This window comes from Thamnophis elegans, chromosome 1 (genome assembly GCF_009769535.1).
Source record: "Thamnophis elegans isolate rThaEle1 chromosome 1, rThaEle1.pri, whole genome shotgun sequence".
In the NCBI taxonomy this organism is placed as follows: domain Eukaryota; kingdom Metazoa; phylum Chordata; class Lepidosauria; order Squamata; family Colubridae; genus Thamnophis; species Thamnophis elegans.
The window spans coordinates 19,380,875-19,401,612 of NC_045541.1; the positions used below are offsets into that span (position 1 = coordinate 19,380,875).

General features: G+C 40.4%; 1 protein-coding gene across 1 annotated transcript in view; it reads left to right on the top strand.

Moving 5' to 3' along the window:
• The first annotated feature begins 15,312 nt into the window (after positions 1 to 15,312).
• PDE1A (phosphodiesterase 1A) overlaps positions 15,313 to 20,738 on the top strand; it is a 115,596-nt gene continuing 110,170 nt past the window's right edge. Inside the window, exon 1 of the mRNA XM_032234752.1 lies at positions 15,313 to 15,817. Within this exon, the coding sequence (XP_032090643.1) occupies positions 15,765 to 15,817 (53 nt within the window). The 5' untranslated portion in view covers positions 15,313 to 15,764. The remainder of the gene's footprint in view (positions 15,818 to 20,738) is intronic.

A 20,738-nucleotide genomic window follows, 5' to 3' on the forward strand; every position in this document is an offset into this window, starting at 1 on the left:
GATGTCTCCCTCGGATGCTTCCCCAGTTATCTCTCCAGATGTCAGCTGGGAGGAAGATGAACCAGTTCCCGGCAGGCCTGGAGAGGAATTGGTCAATGGCTGCAAGCAGCCCTCTAAGTGGGATTTGACTCAAGCTCATCTGTAGCAGGACAGCCCTGAGGGTTCAGGTGGAGAAAGCATGCAGCTGCAGCCAGTCAGGGGTGAGGAAGAGGAACTGCCTTCTTCACCTGATCCAAGAAAGGCAGGAGCAGAGAAGATCAACCAGATCACTCGTGAGGAGAAAGCCTCGCACTTCTTGATGGGCTGCCCTGGAAGCTGGCTATTTAACATAGCAGAGAGGGGGAAGTGATTCTGGGAACAGTGTATTCATTTCCTACCTGTGTGTTTTCTGGTCATTGTGATTTGTGCCTTGCTTTGGATTGACATTGCGCCTTGTGAACCTTCTTGTATTGTGGATTTAATTTTGTCTGGTGGGTTTATTTTGAATGGGAAACTGTCAAGTGCCTTGTGGACTCATTGGCCATTGCTCTGTTGACTGGCATTGGTCTGCTTGTGGCTGGACTTAATTGGGACAGTTATGGATTTTTTGTGAAGGGAGTTAAAGGGGAATATTAATAAACCCACTAAACCACCATTACATGTGAGTTGGACAGCACAGTCACATACAGATATGCAGTAGCAAAAGATGACAACCAGATGTTTCATATAGTTAAGGCTAAGAAAAAGAAGAAATCAGCAGTGGTTTTATTAATAATAGAGCCCTGATAACTGGGGAAAGAGTTTTATATGTATGGGTGGGGGGGTGGTTTCAAAAATTGTTCGAACCTACTCTGTGGGTGTGGCCTCATGTGTGGGAGTGGCTTGCCACCCATGTGACCGGATGGGAGTGGCTTGCCACCCATGTGACCGGATATGAAGATGCCGATGACACTTGTCAGAATCACCTTAAATTACCACACACACAACTCTGGCATGCATAAGAATATGATGTAAACTTGTTTTTTAAAAGGCATCTTTGGTTTGCGTTAAAACAACTTCAACACACGCAATGTTCTGATTGCACCACAAACGCAGTAGTCATCCTTACCATTCACAGAGGCACTGAGTTTTATAAATATGAGCATGATAGTGTAGAATAATCATATCCTATGACCAGTGGTGGGTTTAAAAAAAAATTGCAACCTCTTCTATAGGTGTGGCCTGCTTTCCGGGTCCACTGGTGGAACCTCTTCTAACCGGTTCGGTAGATTTGACGAACTGGTTCTACCGAATAGGTGCAAATTGGAAGGAACCCACCTCTGGGATGGGGGATGTATGGAGAGAGGATGGAGATCTAGCCTTCTCTCATTCCTTGTTTTTCTAAACAGAATTTAACAAGTGTTTTGCACAGAGTGAACCAACTAGATAATACCGCTTTAGTGAGTTAATCAACTAATCAAAAATCAATTGGCTGAATCAATCTTTTGAGCAACCCTTCACTTAAGTGATAAAATACCTGGTGATCTCTTCAGGTGTGATCTATGGGAGGGTACCAAAAAGAGCATTCAGGTGGCTTCTGCAGCTCCTGGAATAACAACCCCCCCCACAAAAGTGAACTCAAATTAATGGCTAGCTTCCCCTCTCCCCCTCCCACATTTCAAATAGTCTTAACAGTTACTTCTGGGGAAACCCATTTACCTGCAAAGATCTTCATTTTCCATGAAAATCCAGAACAAACTCTGAAGCTGAAAGAATCTTATGCCATTATTTTTGCAACAAGTTATTTCCTCAAGGGTTATAGCTGCTGGTGACTCAGAGGTGGTATTTAGCCAGTTCCGACTAGTTCTGGAGAACCGGTGGTGGAAATTTTGAGTAGTTCCGAGAACCAGCAAATGCCACCTCTGGCTGGCCCTGCCCCCATCTATTTGTTGCTTCCCGAGTCCCAGCTAATTGGAGTCCCAGCTGATCAGCTTGGTCTTCTTTTGTTGCCCTGCACAGGAGAACGGAGCTGGAAAGCAGGTTCGTGGGGTGGGGAAGGAATAGGGATTTTTACAGTATCCTTGCCCTGGAGTGGGGTGGAAATGGGTGTTTTGCAGAATCCCTCAGCTGCCACACCCACCAAGCCAAGCCACGCCCACAGAACAATTTTTTTTTTGAAACCCCCACTGTGGTGACTGCAGTGACAAGAGTAAGCAAGCAAAGCTGTGATTGACCTGGACTCTTTGGCTTCTTACAGATCCTTGCAAGTACCCCAAGCAAAGCCAGTGAAAATGACAAGAATTTCAATTGTTCGGTTTTATTTTGAATGACTCTTTGAAATGGGATTTCCCCGGTGGCACCGTTTAAGTTGAACTTGAGGAGAGAGCAATGGTTGTTGTGGCGACATGAAGCAAGAGTTAGTCCCAGTAGGGAAATTGTCCAGCAACTCCCCACTTTAAACATTTTGCTAAAAATGCCAGCTTGGTTGCAAGTTCAGGTACACCACAATGGAATCCGAAATAAATTGATCTCTTGAATGCCATGGAAGTCATGGGGATCACGGAGGGTTTAGGGGTGTTTAGCAATAGCAATAGCAATTAGACTTATATACCGCTTCATAGGGCTTTCAGCCCTCTCTAAGCGGTTTACAGAGTCAGCATATCGCCCCCAACAACAATCCGGGTTCTCATTTTACCCACCTCGGAAGGATGGAGGGTTGAGTCAACCCTGAGCCGGTGAGATTTGAACAGCCGAACTGCAGAACTGCAGTCAGCTGAAGTAGCCTGCAGTGCTGCATTTAACCACTGCGCCACCCCGGCTCTTTTACAAACTGTGATGGAGACTTTAATAACAAAGCACCTTTAGTCCGTAATACAGTTCCACTTAAATCCTACCTCTATTCTGTGTAGCAAAAAGAAAGACTTGTATTACTTCTAACATATTTTTGAATAAAAATTGTGCTGCTCTGTGACCATAATAAAGATTAAATGCTTTTTTTTAATTGTCCACCCCCACCCATTTTAATGTAGGTAACAAAGGAATTGATGGAAATAGGAAAGCAATTCTTACATATTCCTTCTTCATTTTTACTACACAACTTTTATATCTGCTGTTTATGGTGCCTACAATCTTGTGGGCAATTTAGGTGGCACAAAGTTGCTGTCCATGCAAACCATGGCTTACTATTGTCCCCCACTTCCATATAATACTTTGTTTAAAAAATATCCTAATCTTTCTTGAGGTAAATAGAATTGAAACCTTCTCTTTTTGCCCTCTCAGAGAACTGTAAAACCCTTCAAAGTAACCTTCACATATAAATTGGGTCATGTAACCATTGCATTATCCTACATTATCACGGCCACAGAAATAAGAAAGCTTTATGGAGTTTTAAGTACAAGCAATTATAATGGTCAGTGAACTGCAACTTCCAAATGGATGGACTTAGGAAACATACACAAAAACAATCCTCATAATGCACTCAAATAAAGAGCCTGAATTCTTTTCATTCAGGCCAATAACAACAACCCCACTGGCTCCAAACCAAAGAATCCCATGTTTTGACTTGTGTGTATCCCAGAGCAAATATAGCATCCTCTTGACTCTCAAGGGGACCTATTTCTCTCGTCTGTTTTTCTCAACATCATTCTTGGTTATTTCTCCATTCATCTTCACTGGTGATACCAAATATACAATGTTGGTTAGAAATAGTGCTTACAATGTCATTGAAAAATAATGTTATCTGAGAATGAGATCCTACCACCACTGACCCAGAATTCTTTTCTTTTGGTTGGGAAGGTGAGTTTTAAAGTTAGTTAGCTAATGAATAACCTAAGCCATTCACCTCAGTGTTGTAGCAGCCTCTTCTTGGGACCCTCTGGCATCTCTTGGTGATGGTGGGAATGTACCAATTGTCCAATATTAAACTAGAAGTTGAGAACTGGTGTTGGTCTTGCTGCTGTCAGATTCCAATTCCTATCCTCTCTGACTACAGAGGCCCAATGAATCTCTGGACAGATAGTAGTGGCTTAAGATGCTTGACTTGTAAAAGGTATATTGCAGATATACCAACACAAAAATAAGCCAATGGGTTTTGTTCCCAAGATGCATGCTTAGATTTGCTTTGTCTGAGCTTGAAGACCACCCAAAAGCTTCAACTGACCCTGAATGTAGTAGCATGGACAGTAGTGGGTATACCTCAGTATGGACATGTAACATTTCTGCTTCAGAGATGCATTATTTGACAACTTGCTTCCAGGTACAATTCTAGGGGCTGATTCAGGCATGAAATCCTATTTTCTTCCCTACCGGTTTGGTAGTGGGAGCACTTTTATGTGATGACATCAGCTTGGCCGTCACTACAGTTTTGGCCGAATCAGTGATGACATTAGCGCCACCGCCACTACCAGTTTGGCTGAACTGGTGCGAACTGGCAGAATACCACCTCTGGGCTGGTTGTTTCCTATAAATCCCTTCATTGCATATGGCTGGTTAGCGGAGGAACTATGTATCTATCTCTCACTGTACCATAGTGGCAATTGGGTGGGAAGGCAGGAAGGTTGATAGATGTTCCAGGTTCCTTCAATTAAGTAATGTGTCTATTGAGACCCTGGAAGCATGCTTTCTCCATAGCAACACCTGCCCTCTGAAATGAGTTTCCCTCCTTGGATTTGAATGGCTCCCATCCTACTGGTGTTTTGAAGCGGCCTGAAGACTAGGCCTTTGTCAAGGATGACTGAAGCTTCCTTTTAATCTAAGTTGTTTTCCTTCGCTTACATCTCGTTTTGTCATCCTGCCATTTCTTTTGTTTCTAGTTTTTCTTGTTTTAATGCTTAAAATAATTCGTAAATCACCCATTGTATGATTCATGCACATGGTATGGCACTCACTGTTAAATGCTTGGTTTTGCTTGACAGCAGGAGTGATAATCTTACCCGCACAAACATCTATGTTACATGCACTGATAACCCTATGAGTTTTAGATTGCTGGGGACAGAAATGTTCTGTATCAATTCTCTGTCCCCGCTGTTCAGTTAAAATGTTTATCCAGAAAATCTGTGATTTTAATGCCAAGTAACTCAGTCCCTTTCTTGGATGGGTGCAAACCATCTCTTTTGTACAGTTTTTCATTGGACCAACTGCAGGCATCATGATTAATAAAACCAAAGCCTTCCCTTTTACACCACTTCTTTAGCCACACATTAAACTCTGCTACACACTGGCCCTTCCCTTTTTGTTCCTTATATACTGGTAAAACCTCTGAAAAAATAAGCCTACAACCTACACTACTAAATTTATACCCCAAGCTCTGGAAATCATTCTTCACAGAAAGTACAACTTTTTGGGACAGATCATTTGTGCCAAGATGTATAATAGCATCAACGTCACAGTCCTTACTTGCATTCTTGACTATCTTAAGAATACGCCTCTTGTCTCTGCTGGCAATAGCACCTGACTTCTTTTAAAACCTCCCTATCCTTTCCTAAATTTACATCCCTTACGATTGAATCACCAACCAGAAGGTGACTTCTCTTTTTACATACCTTGATCTTCTTGTGCGACTGATGTGTGATACCTGGGACCCCAGTTCGCCTTTCCAAAGAAAGTTCTTCATGTTGGACCACGATCCACTGCTTATTTGAGTCATCATTATCACAACTACCTTGACTTGTCTCTTTAGTGTCCCCATTAAGGTCAGCAAGGGCGCTGTATCTGTTATGCTGAGTCACAGCAAAAGCTTTGTGTTTATGGTTCACAACTCTCACCCTGCCAGATTCCACGGTTGTCCAGACTGCTCTTCTCCTGCAGGATCTTTGCGGTAGAGTGGGCTGATAGTGTGGCATTTCCATAGTGTGGAATGGCCAAATTGGGCATCTAATTTCTGCTTGGAGAGCACAGATTAGAGATTCTAGATAGATAATCTGTCTATGTAGACTAGTAATTTGTTTACAAAGGGGACAATATCCAAATTTGAAAAGAGTACTGTGAAAGACAGGTACAAAACAGCTATTACATTGAACTAAGCCGGTCATTTTGAAATAAAATAAAATCACAATCTCAAGCGCACTAATCCAGAATGTATTATTGCTATTTTGGCTACTACTTAGTCCTCTTTGTCTGTCTGACTTCCCCCTTGTAGCCAGCAGCTCCAATCACCAGCCTCAGGAAAATTCAAATGAAATGGAGTTAAAGGGCCCCTACCTCTGTCTCTCTGACTCCCCCCTTGTAGAAACCATCTCCAGTTTCCCTCTGTGCAAGCTTGAAAAGTCATTAGGTTAAGCTTCAAAGTGTCTTTTTCCATTTGCTGACGTCAAGACAAGGAAATAAATTGAGGTAGTCTTAAACATTTGTGTGCTTCAAATTAAACATAAGCTTGGACAATCTTTTTTAGACAGGTTTCTTTCTTTGCTTTTTAGCTGATAAATACCCATAGAGGCAAAATGAATTTATAGTGAAGTACGAATAAAAAAAAGATAGAACACTAAAAAAAAAAAAAAAACCACGAAGATATGTGTACTAGTGTTTGTGCCTGCTACCAATTACGTACTACATAAATTTGTTCATTTGACCGACTGATTAAAATTTCTGCCTCATTTTCTCATAATTAAAAACAACCTCAGAGTGGGGTAGTTCTGTCTGAAAACTGGTGGCCATTACTGCTTCTTGCAATAAGAGGTTAATAACTCAGAGGGAAGGAGGAGAGGAAGTTATGCCAAAGTCATATATATGATATGGTGCACTTCCACATGAGAATTCTTTGACAGCTTGAAAGCTGTTCTAGATACTTGCAGTCTGTGGTGTTGAAGAACTGCGATGGTTTATCTCCGGTTCAACTGCTGTATAGCTTAAAGTGTTATGAAATTAGGTTGTAGGATGTGGGGCTCGGCTTCTCCATTGGAAGGAGCCATGCCTCTTACCAAGGTGCCTAAGCTTCAAGACTGCAAGGGAAACGTTTGCTAGCTGGATGGTTTTGCTAGCTCCTAATCAGTGCCTTGACAAAACACAGAGAAGACAAAGTGATAAGATGTGCAAAGGTGTGCAGATTGCATATCCTTTTCATTGATTTTCAGCTGATACAAGTTGAAGTATTTCAGTTTCACTATACTCCCCCCAGAGGTGGGTTCCTACCAGTTCGCACCTATTCGGTAGAACCGGTTCATCAAATCTACCGAACTGGTTAGAAGAGGTTCCACCAGTGGACCCGGAAAGCAGGCCACACCTACAGAAGAGGTTCCAAAATTTTTTGAAACCCACCACTGGTCCTTGGATATGATTATTCTACACTATCATGCTCATATTTATAAAACTCAGTGCCTCTGTGAAAGGTAAGGATGACTACTGCGTTTGTGGTGCAATCAGAACATTGCGTGTGTTGAAGTTTTAACGCAAACCAAAGATGCCTTTTAAAAAACAAGTTTACATCCTATTCTTATGCATGGCAGTGCTGTGTGTGAGGTAATTTAAGGTGGTTCTGACAAGTGTCATCGGCATCTTCATATCCGGTCACATGGGCGGCAAGCCACTCCCATCCGGTCCCATGGGCAGCAAGCCACTCCCACAAAAGAGGCCACACCCACAGAGTAGGTTCGAACAATTTTTGAAACCCACCACTGACTCCCCCATCCCCAACACTTTCCTCCCTATAGTTTGGAAAAAGAGGGAAGGGATTTTTGTTGTTGCAGATCTTGTAACAGTTCAGGGCAAGGTCTATAGAGGTTCTCAGTCATCCAGGTCATGGTTGACCCAAGGGTGCTTTTTTCAAGAGGCAACTGGACTTTCTGGTTTTTTCTTTGAAGACATTTTGCTTCTCATCCAAGAAGCTTCTTCAGCTCTGATGGGATGGTCATTCCCCACCATCCTGTCAGGACTGAAGAAGCTTCTTGGATGGAAAGCAAAACGTCTTCAAAGAAAAACCCAAAGCCCAGTTGCCTCTTGAAAAAAAGTACCCTTGGGACGTTCAGGGCAAGGCTTTAACTCCTGCACTTCCAGTGTGGGTGAAAGACTTGGAAATCTGTACGTACTGTATCTGTACAGATAACAACAAATAAACAGGAAGGATTGGGAACCTTATCACTGCGGTTAAAAGAACAAAACAGTGGTCCCAGTCCACACATTTCTATTCACCGTAGGGGAAATAGGGAAGGAAAAATAGCAATTCAATTTACTACTTCGTTTCTCAGCCTTAGTAACTTTACTAATTTTAAGGCCTTAGTAACTTTAAGGCCTTTAGTAACTTTAAGGCCTTAGTAATTTAAGGTCTTAGTAACTTTAAGGCCTTTAGTAACTTTAAGACCTTAGTAACTTTAAGGCCTTAGTAACTTAGTAACTTTAAGGCCTTTAGTAACTTTAAGGCCTTAGTAACTTAGTAACTTTAGTAACTTTAAGGCCTTAGTAACTTTAGTAACTTTAAGGCCTTAGTAACTTTAAGGCCTCTAGTAACTTTAAGGCCTTTAGTAACTTTAAGGCCTTATTACCTTAGTAACTTTAAGGCCTGCAGTCATCTATTCTCAGAGTTTCCAAGACACCATGCTGGTAAGCGAATTCTGGAAGTTGAAGTCCACACTTCTTAAAGTTGTTGAGGTTGAGGAACATTGTGCTACATTTTGGCTGTTACAAATATAATCCAAATACCACATCCTGTCTGCTTTCCCCAACTGTCCATCCTGCCTCCACCACCACCCCAACTCCAAAGACATAACAACTGGCAGAGTGTTCCCTGTTGGACTCACTAGGTGGCAATCTCTTCAAGCCCTGTTTTACTGCTAGTTTCTAACTACAAAGCAGAAATAAGTTTGCGTCTTCGGATTCACCAGCAGTTGTTGCTGTAAAAGCTTTCATAGGACAAGGAAAAGTTCATAACTTATACTCTCAGTAGTTCATAACTACTCAGAACCTTCACCACACCAATGAAGAGTTGCCTTCCTCAAAAAGATCAACATTAAAACTTTTCCCACAATTCATGCTCTACTTGGTTAAACATATATGATAGATGATAGATAGATAGATAGATAGATAGATAGATAGATAGATAGATAGATAGATAGATAGATAGATAGATAGATAGATAGATACATACATACATACGTTTTCGGTAATTTTCCATTGTTGATCTGAATTTTGGCCAATTCACTGACTTCTAGAGAAGACTGTGACTGCCAGATTTCATATTTGTATCTTCAGAGAATCAATTCGATAATTAATTCAGTCTAGAAAAGTACATTAGATATTGGCAGCACTCTTTTTAATGAAAATATCTCAGTGAAAGGACATTTTGTGTACCTTTAACAACAATATTGAGGAATTTCAAGACCATAGAGAGAGAGATATCTGAGAAATTTTGTTTGTAGGCATACGTATGAGAAATATGTTTCTAGGAGCATGGCAGATTTTACTTCAGGCTGTTATACCTTGCCATTTTTTTGAGGGGAACAGAAAGCTATTAGGAACTGATTAATATGATCTTATCAGCGATATATGATAGGTGGCTATATATAATTATTTCTTTCACTGATTTGTATTTCTCTTTGTTCAGCAGGAATTAGAAAAGGCAAGAAAATATAGGTAGTCCTCAACTTAGAACAGTTCATTTAGTGACAGTTCAAAATTACAAGAGCACTGAAAAATGTGACTTATGATCGTTTTTCACAGTTCTCTTTGCAGCATCCCCATGATCATGGGATCAAAATTCAAATGCTTGGCAAACGGTTCATGTTTATAACTGTTGCAGTATCCAGGGGTCATGTGATCCAAGCCAGATTCTTTTAACACCCAGGTTGCTAGCTTATCTATTGCAGTGATTCACTTAACAACTGTGGCAAGAAAGTTCATAAAATAACACTTAACAAATGTCTTACTTAACAACAGACATTTTGGGCTCAATTGTGGTCTTAAGTCAAGGACTACCTGTAGACATTTATGATAAAATCATAATATTAACACTCAAAAGCAAAAGATGGAGCTTAATATTAACATTTTAAAAAGTAACAGATGGAGTCTTCTTTGAGTCAGGCTCAACTTAATGTCTGAATGCAGGGGTCTCCAATCCCAGTCCATTGCCTGGTACTCAGAGGTGGGTTGCTCCCAGTTCAGCCCGGATTGGGTGAACTGGTAGTAGTGGCAGTGGGAGGCTCCACCCACCTGCCCGGATGTTTCTGCTCCCTGCACATGCGCAGGAGCACACCCGAACCAGTAGTAAAATAATTGGCAACCCACCACTGCCGGTACTGGTCCATGGCCCATTAGGAACTGGGCCACACAGCTGACGGGTGAGCTTATGAGCATGTGAAGCTCCATTTGTGCAAATGGTAGGCATACACATGAAACCATCCTTTCTGCCCACCACCGCCACCGCTGACAGTCCACAGACCCAGAAAGGTTAGGGACTACATACCCATGTTGTATTCTTGGTTTTCCCACCTTATAGTTGTACTGCTTTCCTTCCAAATATTAACCGAGTCTCACCTCTGAAATCAGTCATGCTTCATAAGATGCTCTAACAACAAGAAGGCATTTCTCAAGTTCTATCTATAACTTGGTAGCAAAATAAATATAATGTGTAACTCTTTAGTAGGGGAAGCAGTTATCACCAACAAGGTCCCCTACTATTATATCATATTACTTATAAGAAATGAATGTGGAGAAGAGCTTCAGCAAAGATCACATTACAGTATATAGATTGATATTGGATGAGATGCTTCTCCACAAATTGGAATCTGTAGTAACGTGTTTCCCCATAAATAAGACAGGGTCTTATTTTCTTTTGACACCTGAAATAATAATTATTTTGGGGGAGGTCTTATTATTTTTGAGGTGCAGGAGGCCCCTTAACCTCGGCCCATGGCCCGCGGATCAGTTGATTCAGAGAGGGCTGGAAGTTCTGTGTCTGTTTCTGGCACACTTTTGCCAGCCCTAGTGTCACTGGACCTGCTGCTCTTTTTGCGGCTGCCACTAAGAGAAGGGGCATAGTAGCTAGGGTTTGCGGGAGCAGCCTCTGCAAGTCCATTCCACATGGATGGCAATTATCTATGGGGCGCATGGGGCATGTTCCCCCCTTCCCCCCCGCCAGGAAGTGGCGGGGACTGGCTGCACATACATTTAAATATTTTAGAGGAGGGCTTATTTTGGGGCAGGGATTATTTCAGTGCATGCGCACTAAAGCCCGATTGGTCTTATTATATGGGGAGGTCTTATTTTGGGGAAAACAGGGTAATTAAAAGCTTTGAAGGTAATCAGTATCACTGATTTAGAAGTCATTTTGTCAGCTTGCTGGCAATCAACTCTGTGTGTGTGTTTGTGTGTGTGTGTGTGTGTGTGTGTGTCAATTTTCATGGGTACAGGTATGCAGGTTCTGGTGTAGCAATAGCAATAGCAGTTAGACTTATATACCGCTTCATAGGGCTTTCAGCCCTCTCTAAGCGGTTTACAGAGTCAGCATATTGCCCCCAACAACAATCCGTGTATTCAGGTCTTTTCCCGTGTAAGACTGAGACTATCTTGGCAACGTTTCGATGATGTCCCACTCGTCATCTTCAGGCTGGTGTCTTCGGCCTCATGCCTGTGCGAGCAGTTGCTACACTTCTAGGGGATTATCTTCTATGCACCCACACAGTGAGAGGAGGTTAGCAATAGCAATAGCAATAGCAGTTAGACTTATAAACCGCTTCATAGGGCTTTCAGCCCTCTCTAAGCGGTTTACAGAGTCAGCATATTGCCCCCAACAATCCGGGTCCTCATTTTACCCACCTCGGAAGGATGGAAGGCTGAGTCAACCTTGAGCCAGTGAGATTTGAACAGCCGAACTGCAGAACTGCAGTCAGCTGAAGTAGCCTGCAGTGCTGCATTTAACCACTGCGCCACCTCGGCTCCTGGGAAGAGATTCTGGAGAAAGTTCCAGTACAGCGAGAGGGAATGAAGTTTCTCCATGTCTGCTCCTCAGAAGATCTGACAAACCTAAGCAGGGGGGGATCAGTTGAATGGCTAAACCAATGACTCTGAAATAAGCCTTTCCATCCTAAATTCAGGTTACAAAGGTTATCTTCTTCAAAAGCCCATCAGAACTAGGATACCCAGATCCTGGGTCTTCATTTTGTTTCTTGTCTTGGTTGCCATTACGTATGACAATATTGATGCTTACCAAATTTGAATTTGAGAATTGAGAATTTAGAACCTAGAACTTTGAGTCAACGTTGGCTCCTGGGCAACTGCCCAGACAAGCTTCTGCAGTTTTCCCGGTAAGGTTTCAGAGATAATTTGCCCTTGCCTACTTCCTAGGGCTGAGAGAGAATGACTAGCTCAAGGCCATCCAGTTGGCTTCATGCCTAGAGTGGGACAAAAAATTCCTCGTCTCCCGGTTAATAGCCAGGTACCTTAACCACTGCATCGAATACACAGTAAGTGACTTCTTGTGAGATGGGTGCAGTGGTGGGATTCGAAATGTTTTACTACCGGTTCTGTGGGTGTGGTTTTGTGGGCATGGTATGACTTTGTGGGCATGGCAGGGGAAGGATACTGCAAAATCCCCGTTTCCTCCCCACTCCTGGGGGAAGGTTATTGCAAACTCTCCATTCCCACTAACCTGCTTTCCAGCTCCATTCTCCTGTTCAGGGCAACAAAAGAAGATTGGATGGGAGGCTGGGAGGCAGCAGGGGTGGGGCCAGCCTATTTGCCAATTCTCCAAACCACTCAAAATTTCCACTGCCAGTTCTCCCAAACCTGTCAGAATTGGGTGAATACCACCTCTGGATAGGTGGCGATATACATTTGAAAATGATAGCTAGATAGCTAGATAGCTAGGCAGGCAGACAGATAGGCAGATAGGCAGATAGACTGTCCAGATGGTGCGCTATCTTTAGAATTGTTCACTTTTCACAATTTCTAGAAGCCATCACTGAGACAGCCAACCTAGCTTCTATTCTGAAGGTATAGACACCATCATTAAAAAATATATATTTTTTGCCTTCAGCCTCGCTCACTTCACTAAGTGTAGCAGCGTGAGAAATGGAGTGTGGGTGTTTGCTATGGATGGCTATTAAAATGTTTCCCAAAGATGATTTCAGGGCAACTTATAGCCTCCTTTGAGAAAAGTTGTTTCTCATTGCCACAGGAGTCATGGCAGAAGTCGTGAACTTTCAGAGTCCTACATGAGGGAAGTATTAAATTACCCTTCACAATCAAAGTGTGACTTGCTATGTGTTCAGATTTTTCAGCTGTTGTTTACTGTATCTCAGGGATATTTTGCTGGGTTCGTTTAACAGGTCACCTATCATAAATATCAAGGTTCATTAGGGAGAGCACAATGCTATTTTTTAAGGAAAACTTTCCAATCCCATTGGGTTGCAATCGGGTTTCACTAATGTTTAAGACAAATAATGTAAGACTTTCTTCTTCCTTTGGGGTTATTATTCTCTGGGAGAGAGGCTGAAGCATGGCTAAAATAACATCAGACACCCCAGTTAATGTAGGCTAATTGTGTTTTAAATAAATATATTCTTAAAAATTTGGACCAAACATGTACAATGCCTCTTCTCTTCTTTGTGCAGTCCCATCCCCCAATTCATAGGATTGGAGCCTGGAAACAAAATGTCTACCCGTTGTACAACATGACAAGGTGGTGGTTTATACTTGTATATAATCCCCTACAATCAGGGATGTGGTGGCTCAGTGGCTAAGACGCTGAGCTTGTTGATCAGAAAGGTCGGCAGTTCGGTGGTTTGAATCTAGCACTGTGTAATGGGGAGAGCTCCCGTTACTTGTCCAGCTTCTGCCAACCTAGCAGTTCGAAAGCATGTAAAAATGCAAGTAGAAAAATAGGAACCACCTTTGGTGGGAAGGTAACAGCATTCTGTGTGCCTTTGACGTTTTTAGTCACGGCGGCCACATGACCACAGAGACGTCTTTGGACAGCGCTGGCTCTTTGGCTTTGAAACAGAGATGAACACCGCTCCCTAGAGTCATAAACGAGTAGCACCAGTGGTGGGTTCCTACCAGTTCACACCTATTCGGTAGAACCGGTCCATCAAATCTACTGAACTGGTTAGAAGAGGTTCCACCAGTGGACCCGGAAAGCAGGCCACACCTACAGAAGAGGTTCCAAAATTTTTTGAAACCCACCACTGAGTGGCACATATGTGTGAGAGGAAGCTTTACCTTTACCTTCTACAGAGATACATGCAGACAAAATTAGATGGCAGGATCAGGGCAAGAGGTTCATGATATGCAACTTTTCTTTATATGGCTGTAGCTGCTAAACCCAATCCCAAAAGTATGGATCCCCTTCATTTCTATAGGACTATGTAACCAGGGATGGGAAGTATTGTGGAATTATAATTCTTCCACATAGGAAGTCCTCGTTTGGCAATCACACTTGGGACTGGCAACTCTCGGTCATGAAGTGACACATTTGCTAAGTGAAACTATGCGCACACAATCTTCCCTCAGCTTACCTCAGGTACTTTTGCTTTACAACAGGCCGCAAATGCAAAGATTGATTGCAAAGTTACTTTTTTTAAAATGGAGACTGCCTAGATTTGAAGAACTGTAACTTTGTAACCTCTTTGTCACCCCTGCTGTAGAAAGTCGAATATTCTGAAATAATTGTTAGCAGTCTTAGCAGAGCTTCACCCTTTTAGTTTTTTTTGGAAAGCCATCAAGTTCTGGCTTTTTACCAAGGTTCTGCAATAGTAGAGTACGGAGATCCATAGTATGGAATGAGGAAAACTGGATTTGCTGTGACGAGATGATTAAGGCTCAGGGTTTTTGTTTTATTTATTTATTTTCCTTTTTAAAATAATTACTTTATAGACATTGGCTTTGTTGTTGTTGTTGTGAGCTTCCCAGAGTGGCTTAAGAAGGGTGGCTGTTTAAATCACCTGAACAAACAAATAAATAAATGATCTACGTTCTGCCACATGGCCAGAACGAAACAAAACATCTGACTCTGCCAATAGAGAAGCCCGCTCCATTTTAATTTTTCTAAGTCAAGGATAATGGCTCCTTGCTGTGTGTAGTTAAGCGATTCCCACCAGTTGCAAACATCAGGCTGTGCTTCGGCCGACTGTGGGCTCCGAGGCTGTGTGGGTGCCAAAAAAATTATGAGTGGTGGTTTAATGTGCATAGTTATAGTCACCCATCAGCCAAAGTGAATAATAGCCAGACTGTAAAATAATTGCAGCAATGTCTTGAAGTGAAGCCAGGAATGGAGATCAGAGCCATCCGTCTCTGTTAATTTGTATACAGTTCTTACAACAGCACAGAAACATTTAGAAAACACTTGCAGGGGTTTGCTCTGAAACAGCTGGACAACTTTTATTTTGAAGAAAGGGGAGGATTTTTTTTTAAAAAAAAGGAAAGAAAGGAAAAGGGAAGCCTCCCCATGGACTTGTTTCACAAAGCAAGGCAACCTTCGAAGGGGAAGACGTTGACCAGTGGGTTTTTTTTAGAAGAATTCTCATGCCTGGAATAATCTAGCACACGTTTGTTTATTTTTTCTTTTAAACTTGGTTAAGAGTTGGTAAAAAAAGTCCTTCCTTTTCTTCAGGCAGCTGAAACCCTTCCAGGAGGCTCTGCTTTGCTCAACTTGTCTTCGGTCTCTGTGTAACAGCCTCCTGCATGTTTTGGTGCTGCTCAGATTCTATGTGGTCTCTATGGCCTCATTTTACGGGACTGTCACACCGAGGGAGGCTTTCCCCAGCACCAGAAAAAAACCTTGGTGTGGTCTCTTCAGCACAGTAGCTAAGAACAAGTTCCCTGATTGCTCCCAGGTTCTCCCGGGAACTCTTTTCAGGAAGTGGCTGTTCCTCCCCCACACTTAAATGGATGATTGTGTTACAATTAAGAAAAAGCATCTTCAGAGACCTATCTTTAGGTAAGTGGCGTTCTCCTTCCTCTAGGCGTGAAGTTATTTTGAAGGGAACTTTTCACAACTCAAATACGAAAGCAGACAAGAGGCTTTCAGGAGCAGGAATCTGAAGTTAAACTTGCTCTGTCTGCTTGTTTGTGTGAGCGTGTGTGAGTATGTGTGCGTCTCTGCCAGCAGAGTTTTGAGATGGGCATTTTCATGCAAGTTGTGGTAAACTTTTGGAGACAAGATTTTGAATTGAAGCTTGCAACAACTTTCTACCTCCCCAAACATCATTAACTTTATCTCAGACTTTAAGATGGGATTTTCAACGCTTGTGAAAAATCCCTGGAAATGAATTTCTTATTTTTAAAGCTGGCCAATTGCTCAGATGCATTCTCTTTTCCTTACTTGGTTCAGACTTGGTTTAACTGAATATGTTGGTGGGCCAGAAATATAATCCCTTTCATATTTTCTTGGGCTTTGTAAAATGCAAAATTTTTGGAACAGGCTTCCTTCTAGGAAATACACTTAGATTGGAGCCTTAATAGAATGCTTGATTTGGAAACTAAATGCAACTATTTTGCTAAAAAATATAATAATCAGCTACTCAATAGCATGGTCCTATTGACATGTATTCAGCAGCACATACTACTTATCCTAATATATTTTAGTCCCAAGCAACTATTTTAAGATTTCAGTCCAAATCATGATGATGTTCTCTTTTGCAAAGACTTCATGGCTCTGATTTGTAATATAGTTATATTTCTTCCCTCCCCTCCTCTTCCTTTTCCTTCCCTTCAAGTCAAGTGGACTCCTGGCAATTATTTGCCATTGCCTTCTTCCTCGGTCTCAGAGGAAGAGTCCAAGTTCAAGGTCACCCAATTGGCTTTTGTGCAGAAAGCAGAACCAGAATTCAAGTTTCTCTACTCTTAGATCACCACCTTAATCATTAGACCAAACTCACTCTCTCGATTCTTTAGACTCCCATTAGAAAGTTTAAAATCCAGTCTTAGAAGCTAAATAAGATTTACTTCTATGTAGACATGTGTAGAATTGTGTCATTATGCAGCATAGCTTCATGCTGTATTACATTCTTCCTAGGAAGTGATCATCGCTTCACCCAAACATCAGGACCAAGTTAAGAATTTTCCTCTAAATCCAATATAAATATCAGTAAATACTCTGAATATATTTGATCTTTAAAACAATTAAGAAAAGACTTGTAAAAGCTATTATGTTTGCATTATACATGTTATCATCTAATATATTTGATGATAAATGCCATTATATTTATACTCACACTTGCCATTTAGTTTCGTCTCCTGTGATTATTTTTGGACCACAATGGTTTTTCAAAGTAATTATACTCAATTCTTGCTACTGTACTGTGATAGTTGCATAATGTATCTTACAGCTGTATAATACATCTCAGAATAATTGCAGCTACTTCTATTGGTGTCTTTAAAATTCTTCCAGAATGGATAAGATCGCAACTAAGAATTCTTGAACCTGAAGTGCTGATCAACAATGATCAACAAATAGCAGACTACCTTAGTCCCTAAAAGAGTGTGTTGGGTTGCATCTAGAAAGGACCAGAGTATCTACCCAAAAGTTAAATTCCAAAGGTAAAAGCGATTCTATTCTCACAAGGAACATCTTGTTGACTCACAGTTGAAAAAAAACATTGAGGATAGGATAACCTAGAGATGACCATCAAATATATTAGATGATACACATGTAATACAAACGTTTTAACAGTTTTCAAAAGTGTTTTCTTGATTGTTTTAAAGATCAAATATATTCAGAGTATTTATTGATATTTAGAGTGGATTTATAGGAAAATTCTCAAGTTGGTCCTGATGTTTTGGTTGAAGTGATGATCACTTCACAGCTTGCAATACAGCCGTAGACTTTCCCACTTACTCATTTTTTTGTCAATTTGTTTCAAGCAGGAGATGGACATTGCAGGCAGAGAGCTGCCATCTCCCTTGAAGTACGAAGAATCCTTTTGTTCAGCACTAATGTACCACTTTTCTACCATTTGGCGAATACACTCAAGATTGTACCTAACATTTTCTTTTCCCTTTCTCCAATTCTTGTGGCAACAATGCATGATGATACAGAGAATTGCCACAATATGCTTATGGATGTCTACCTAATCTTGGCTGCACTAGATTTAATCCATTTTATGTAATCGTACGAGGTAATGAAATCTAAATTAATAACCCATGCTGGATTTGCACAATGCCATAGGTTTATATTTCAGTGGGCTGTGCAAACACTGCTAAAATTATGAGTCTAAAATTGCTGGTGAGAATCATGTTCAAGCAAGGAATTGAATCCAGCATTTTCTGGACTCTGCACTCAAAACTACCCAACTGAGTATGTGTGTATGTGTGTGCATATGTCTGTGTGTATAAGGTTTCTATGTGTTTCACACTCTATTGATTATCACATGGTGGTTTTTTTTGTTTGTTTTAGACCTGTAGTATTTACAGGAAAAAATAATTTAATTTATTTGACGATGCCCTAAAATTTATAATTTAGGCATAGACATATTTTCATCAAAGTAAATGGCTATACATTTTAGTAGACTTTCCTTTCAAACTCTTTCTTTAGACGTGTAACTCTTTATTGGATTGAATGAAATATCTTCTGCTCCTAGAGGAAACAACTTCTAGAATGTCCATCTTCCCTCAATTCCCCAGGAGTTCAGCAAAGTTTCAGGATTAGCCCCAAGGAGAAAGCTGTCATTTACATGCATTTCCCTTAATAGAATTGAGGGGGGGGGGGATCTGCATTGATATCCAAAACATGGAAACATCAATTTTTGCAAATGTCTTGTCTGATGAGCATTCTAAGGAGAATTCAATTAGTGGTTGGTCCATTCACTTGACTTGATTTCACCTTGTGTTTTGAGTTTCATTCCATTTTTTAAAAAAAACGTACAGCAAACAAGGATGGGTACATGGAAGGATTGGCATAAAAAGTCATATTTCAACTTCATATCCCACAGGTGTGATTCTTGGGTTGCGCTGCAGTTGTCAAAAAGCAATTGGGGAAAAAGAACTTATTTTTCCCTTGAAAGAATTGCAACAGAAAGGAGTAATGCTCCTGAAAATGAACAAAGATCTTAGAAGTGCATTGGTCTATTTTATTTTATTAATAAAGACTATAGAAAATTGAGTTTTACATTTTAAACCAATTTAACAATTTAATTCAAAGATGATTTATTTATATTTTTATTTGATTATTCAATGGAATGGAATGGAATGGAATGGAATGGAATGGAATGGAATAGAATAGAATAGAATAGAATAGAATAGAATAGAATAGAATTCTTTATTGGCTAAGTGTGATTGGACATACAAGGTTGTCTTCGGTGCATAAGCTTCCTGTACATACAAATAACAAGATAATATAATCATTGTATATGCTAACGTAAGAACAACATGTACATACAAACAAGTATACATGCATAGAACAAGGTAATATAATCATAAGATGACAATAGGAAAAGGTAGTAGAAAATATGAGAAGGATAATAGTAATACAGCCATACTACATGGGTAAATATTCTTAGATATAAGACGTTGGTTAAAGTTGACTAAACACAACTATTTGAATTGAATTATAAATGTAAACTAAATTGGCAATTCAAATCAAATAGAGGCATAGATTTAAATAAGATCTTGATTGAGTTGTACAATTAACTGATGATGTCAGCTGCCCTGTAGTGAGATGGGCAACATATAAATTTAATAAATAAATTACCCTCTTTGATTTTGCTCTGGTCCTTGCTACTTTTAGCGGATCATAGAATATCACTCAATTCAGCCTCATGCTCCAGGCGAAATCTTCAGAACTTCACCACTACCTGTTGATCTCACTGTTGAACCATTGTGCCATTTAGAACTTAATATTTTGCCAAACTGTTTCCCAAAATATCTGGAATGCCATATGGAGCCACAGTCAACAAATCTCCATGGAAAGGCTGGTCCTTCAGATGAGGCAACAGTTATTTATGTCGTTAAACTCCCCCTCCATGAAATATCTCATTTCAGTTTACCATTTCTTAATATGCTGGAGCTTATCGCATCCTTTTTAAAATATGACACGTAGAACTGGAGACCTTTTTCCAGTACAACACCATTACTCTCTGGAACTTGAGGATAGTGCTGATTTTAATGCAACCTAAATCATATTTGTTTCTATTACAATCCTGACAATTTCCTGGACTGCTCTGAGAATACGTTTTAAAGAATATCTTGTCAAAGAAGAAAAGGGAAGAGAAGGGAAAAGAAAGGGAAGTAAAGGAAAGGAAAGGACATAGAAAGTATTTTTTTAAAAAAGTTATGTATATTTTATTCAGTCTTTCTATGTTTTTTATTTTCTCTGACAATATGTTTCTATCACAATTATCTCTTGTTTTGTTCTTTTTACTTTTATTTTTGTTATTAGTTTAAAAGCAATAATTTCTTTATTTAAAAAACCCTACGCAGCATACATCAAATCACACTAATTAGAAATCAGTGCTTATTTCATCACTGCAAAACAGTTGATTGTTGCAACTTTTACTCCAGAATTTTTTTTTTCCAGGCTCAGACAAGGAGCCAACTGTGCCCCAACTTTGGAAAGCACTTTAAACAGAAATCTTCATCCTAGACACTGGAACAAAATCCATAAAATATATGATCTGTCAAATCATGCTGATTAGCTGATTCCAGGAAACTGCATTTTATCTGATGTTCAAGGCATCATTGCATGTAAAATAAGGCAAAAGACTTTGTTAATTTTATGCTATTTTAATTTTTAAAATCTATTTGTTTTGAGATAGATAGGCATCTTGTACAATATTCTGGATTGTATTTCCATGCACATACGAACAAATATATATATATATGCAAGAACATAATGCCCTCACATGGGTTTTACTTCTTGTCTG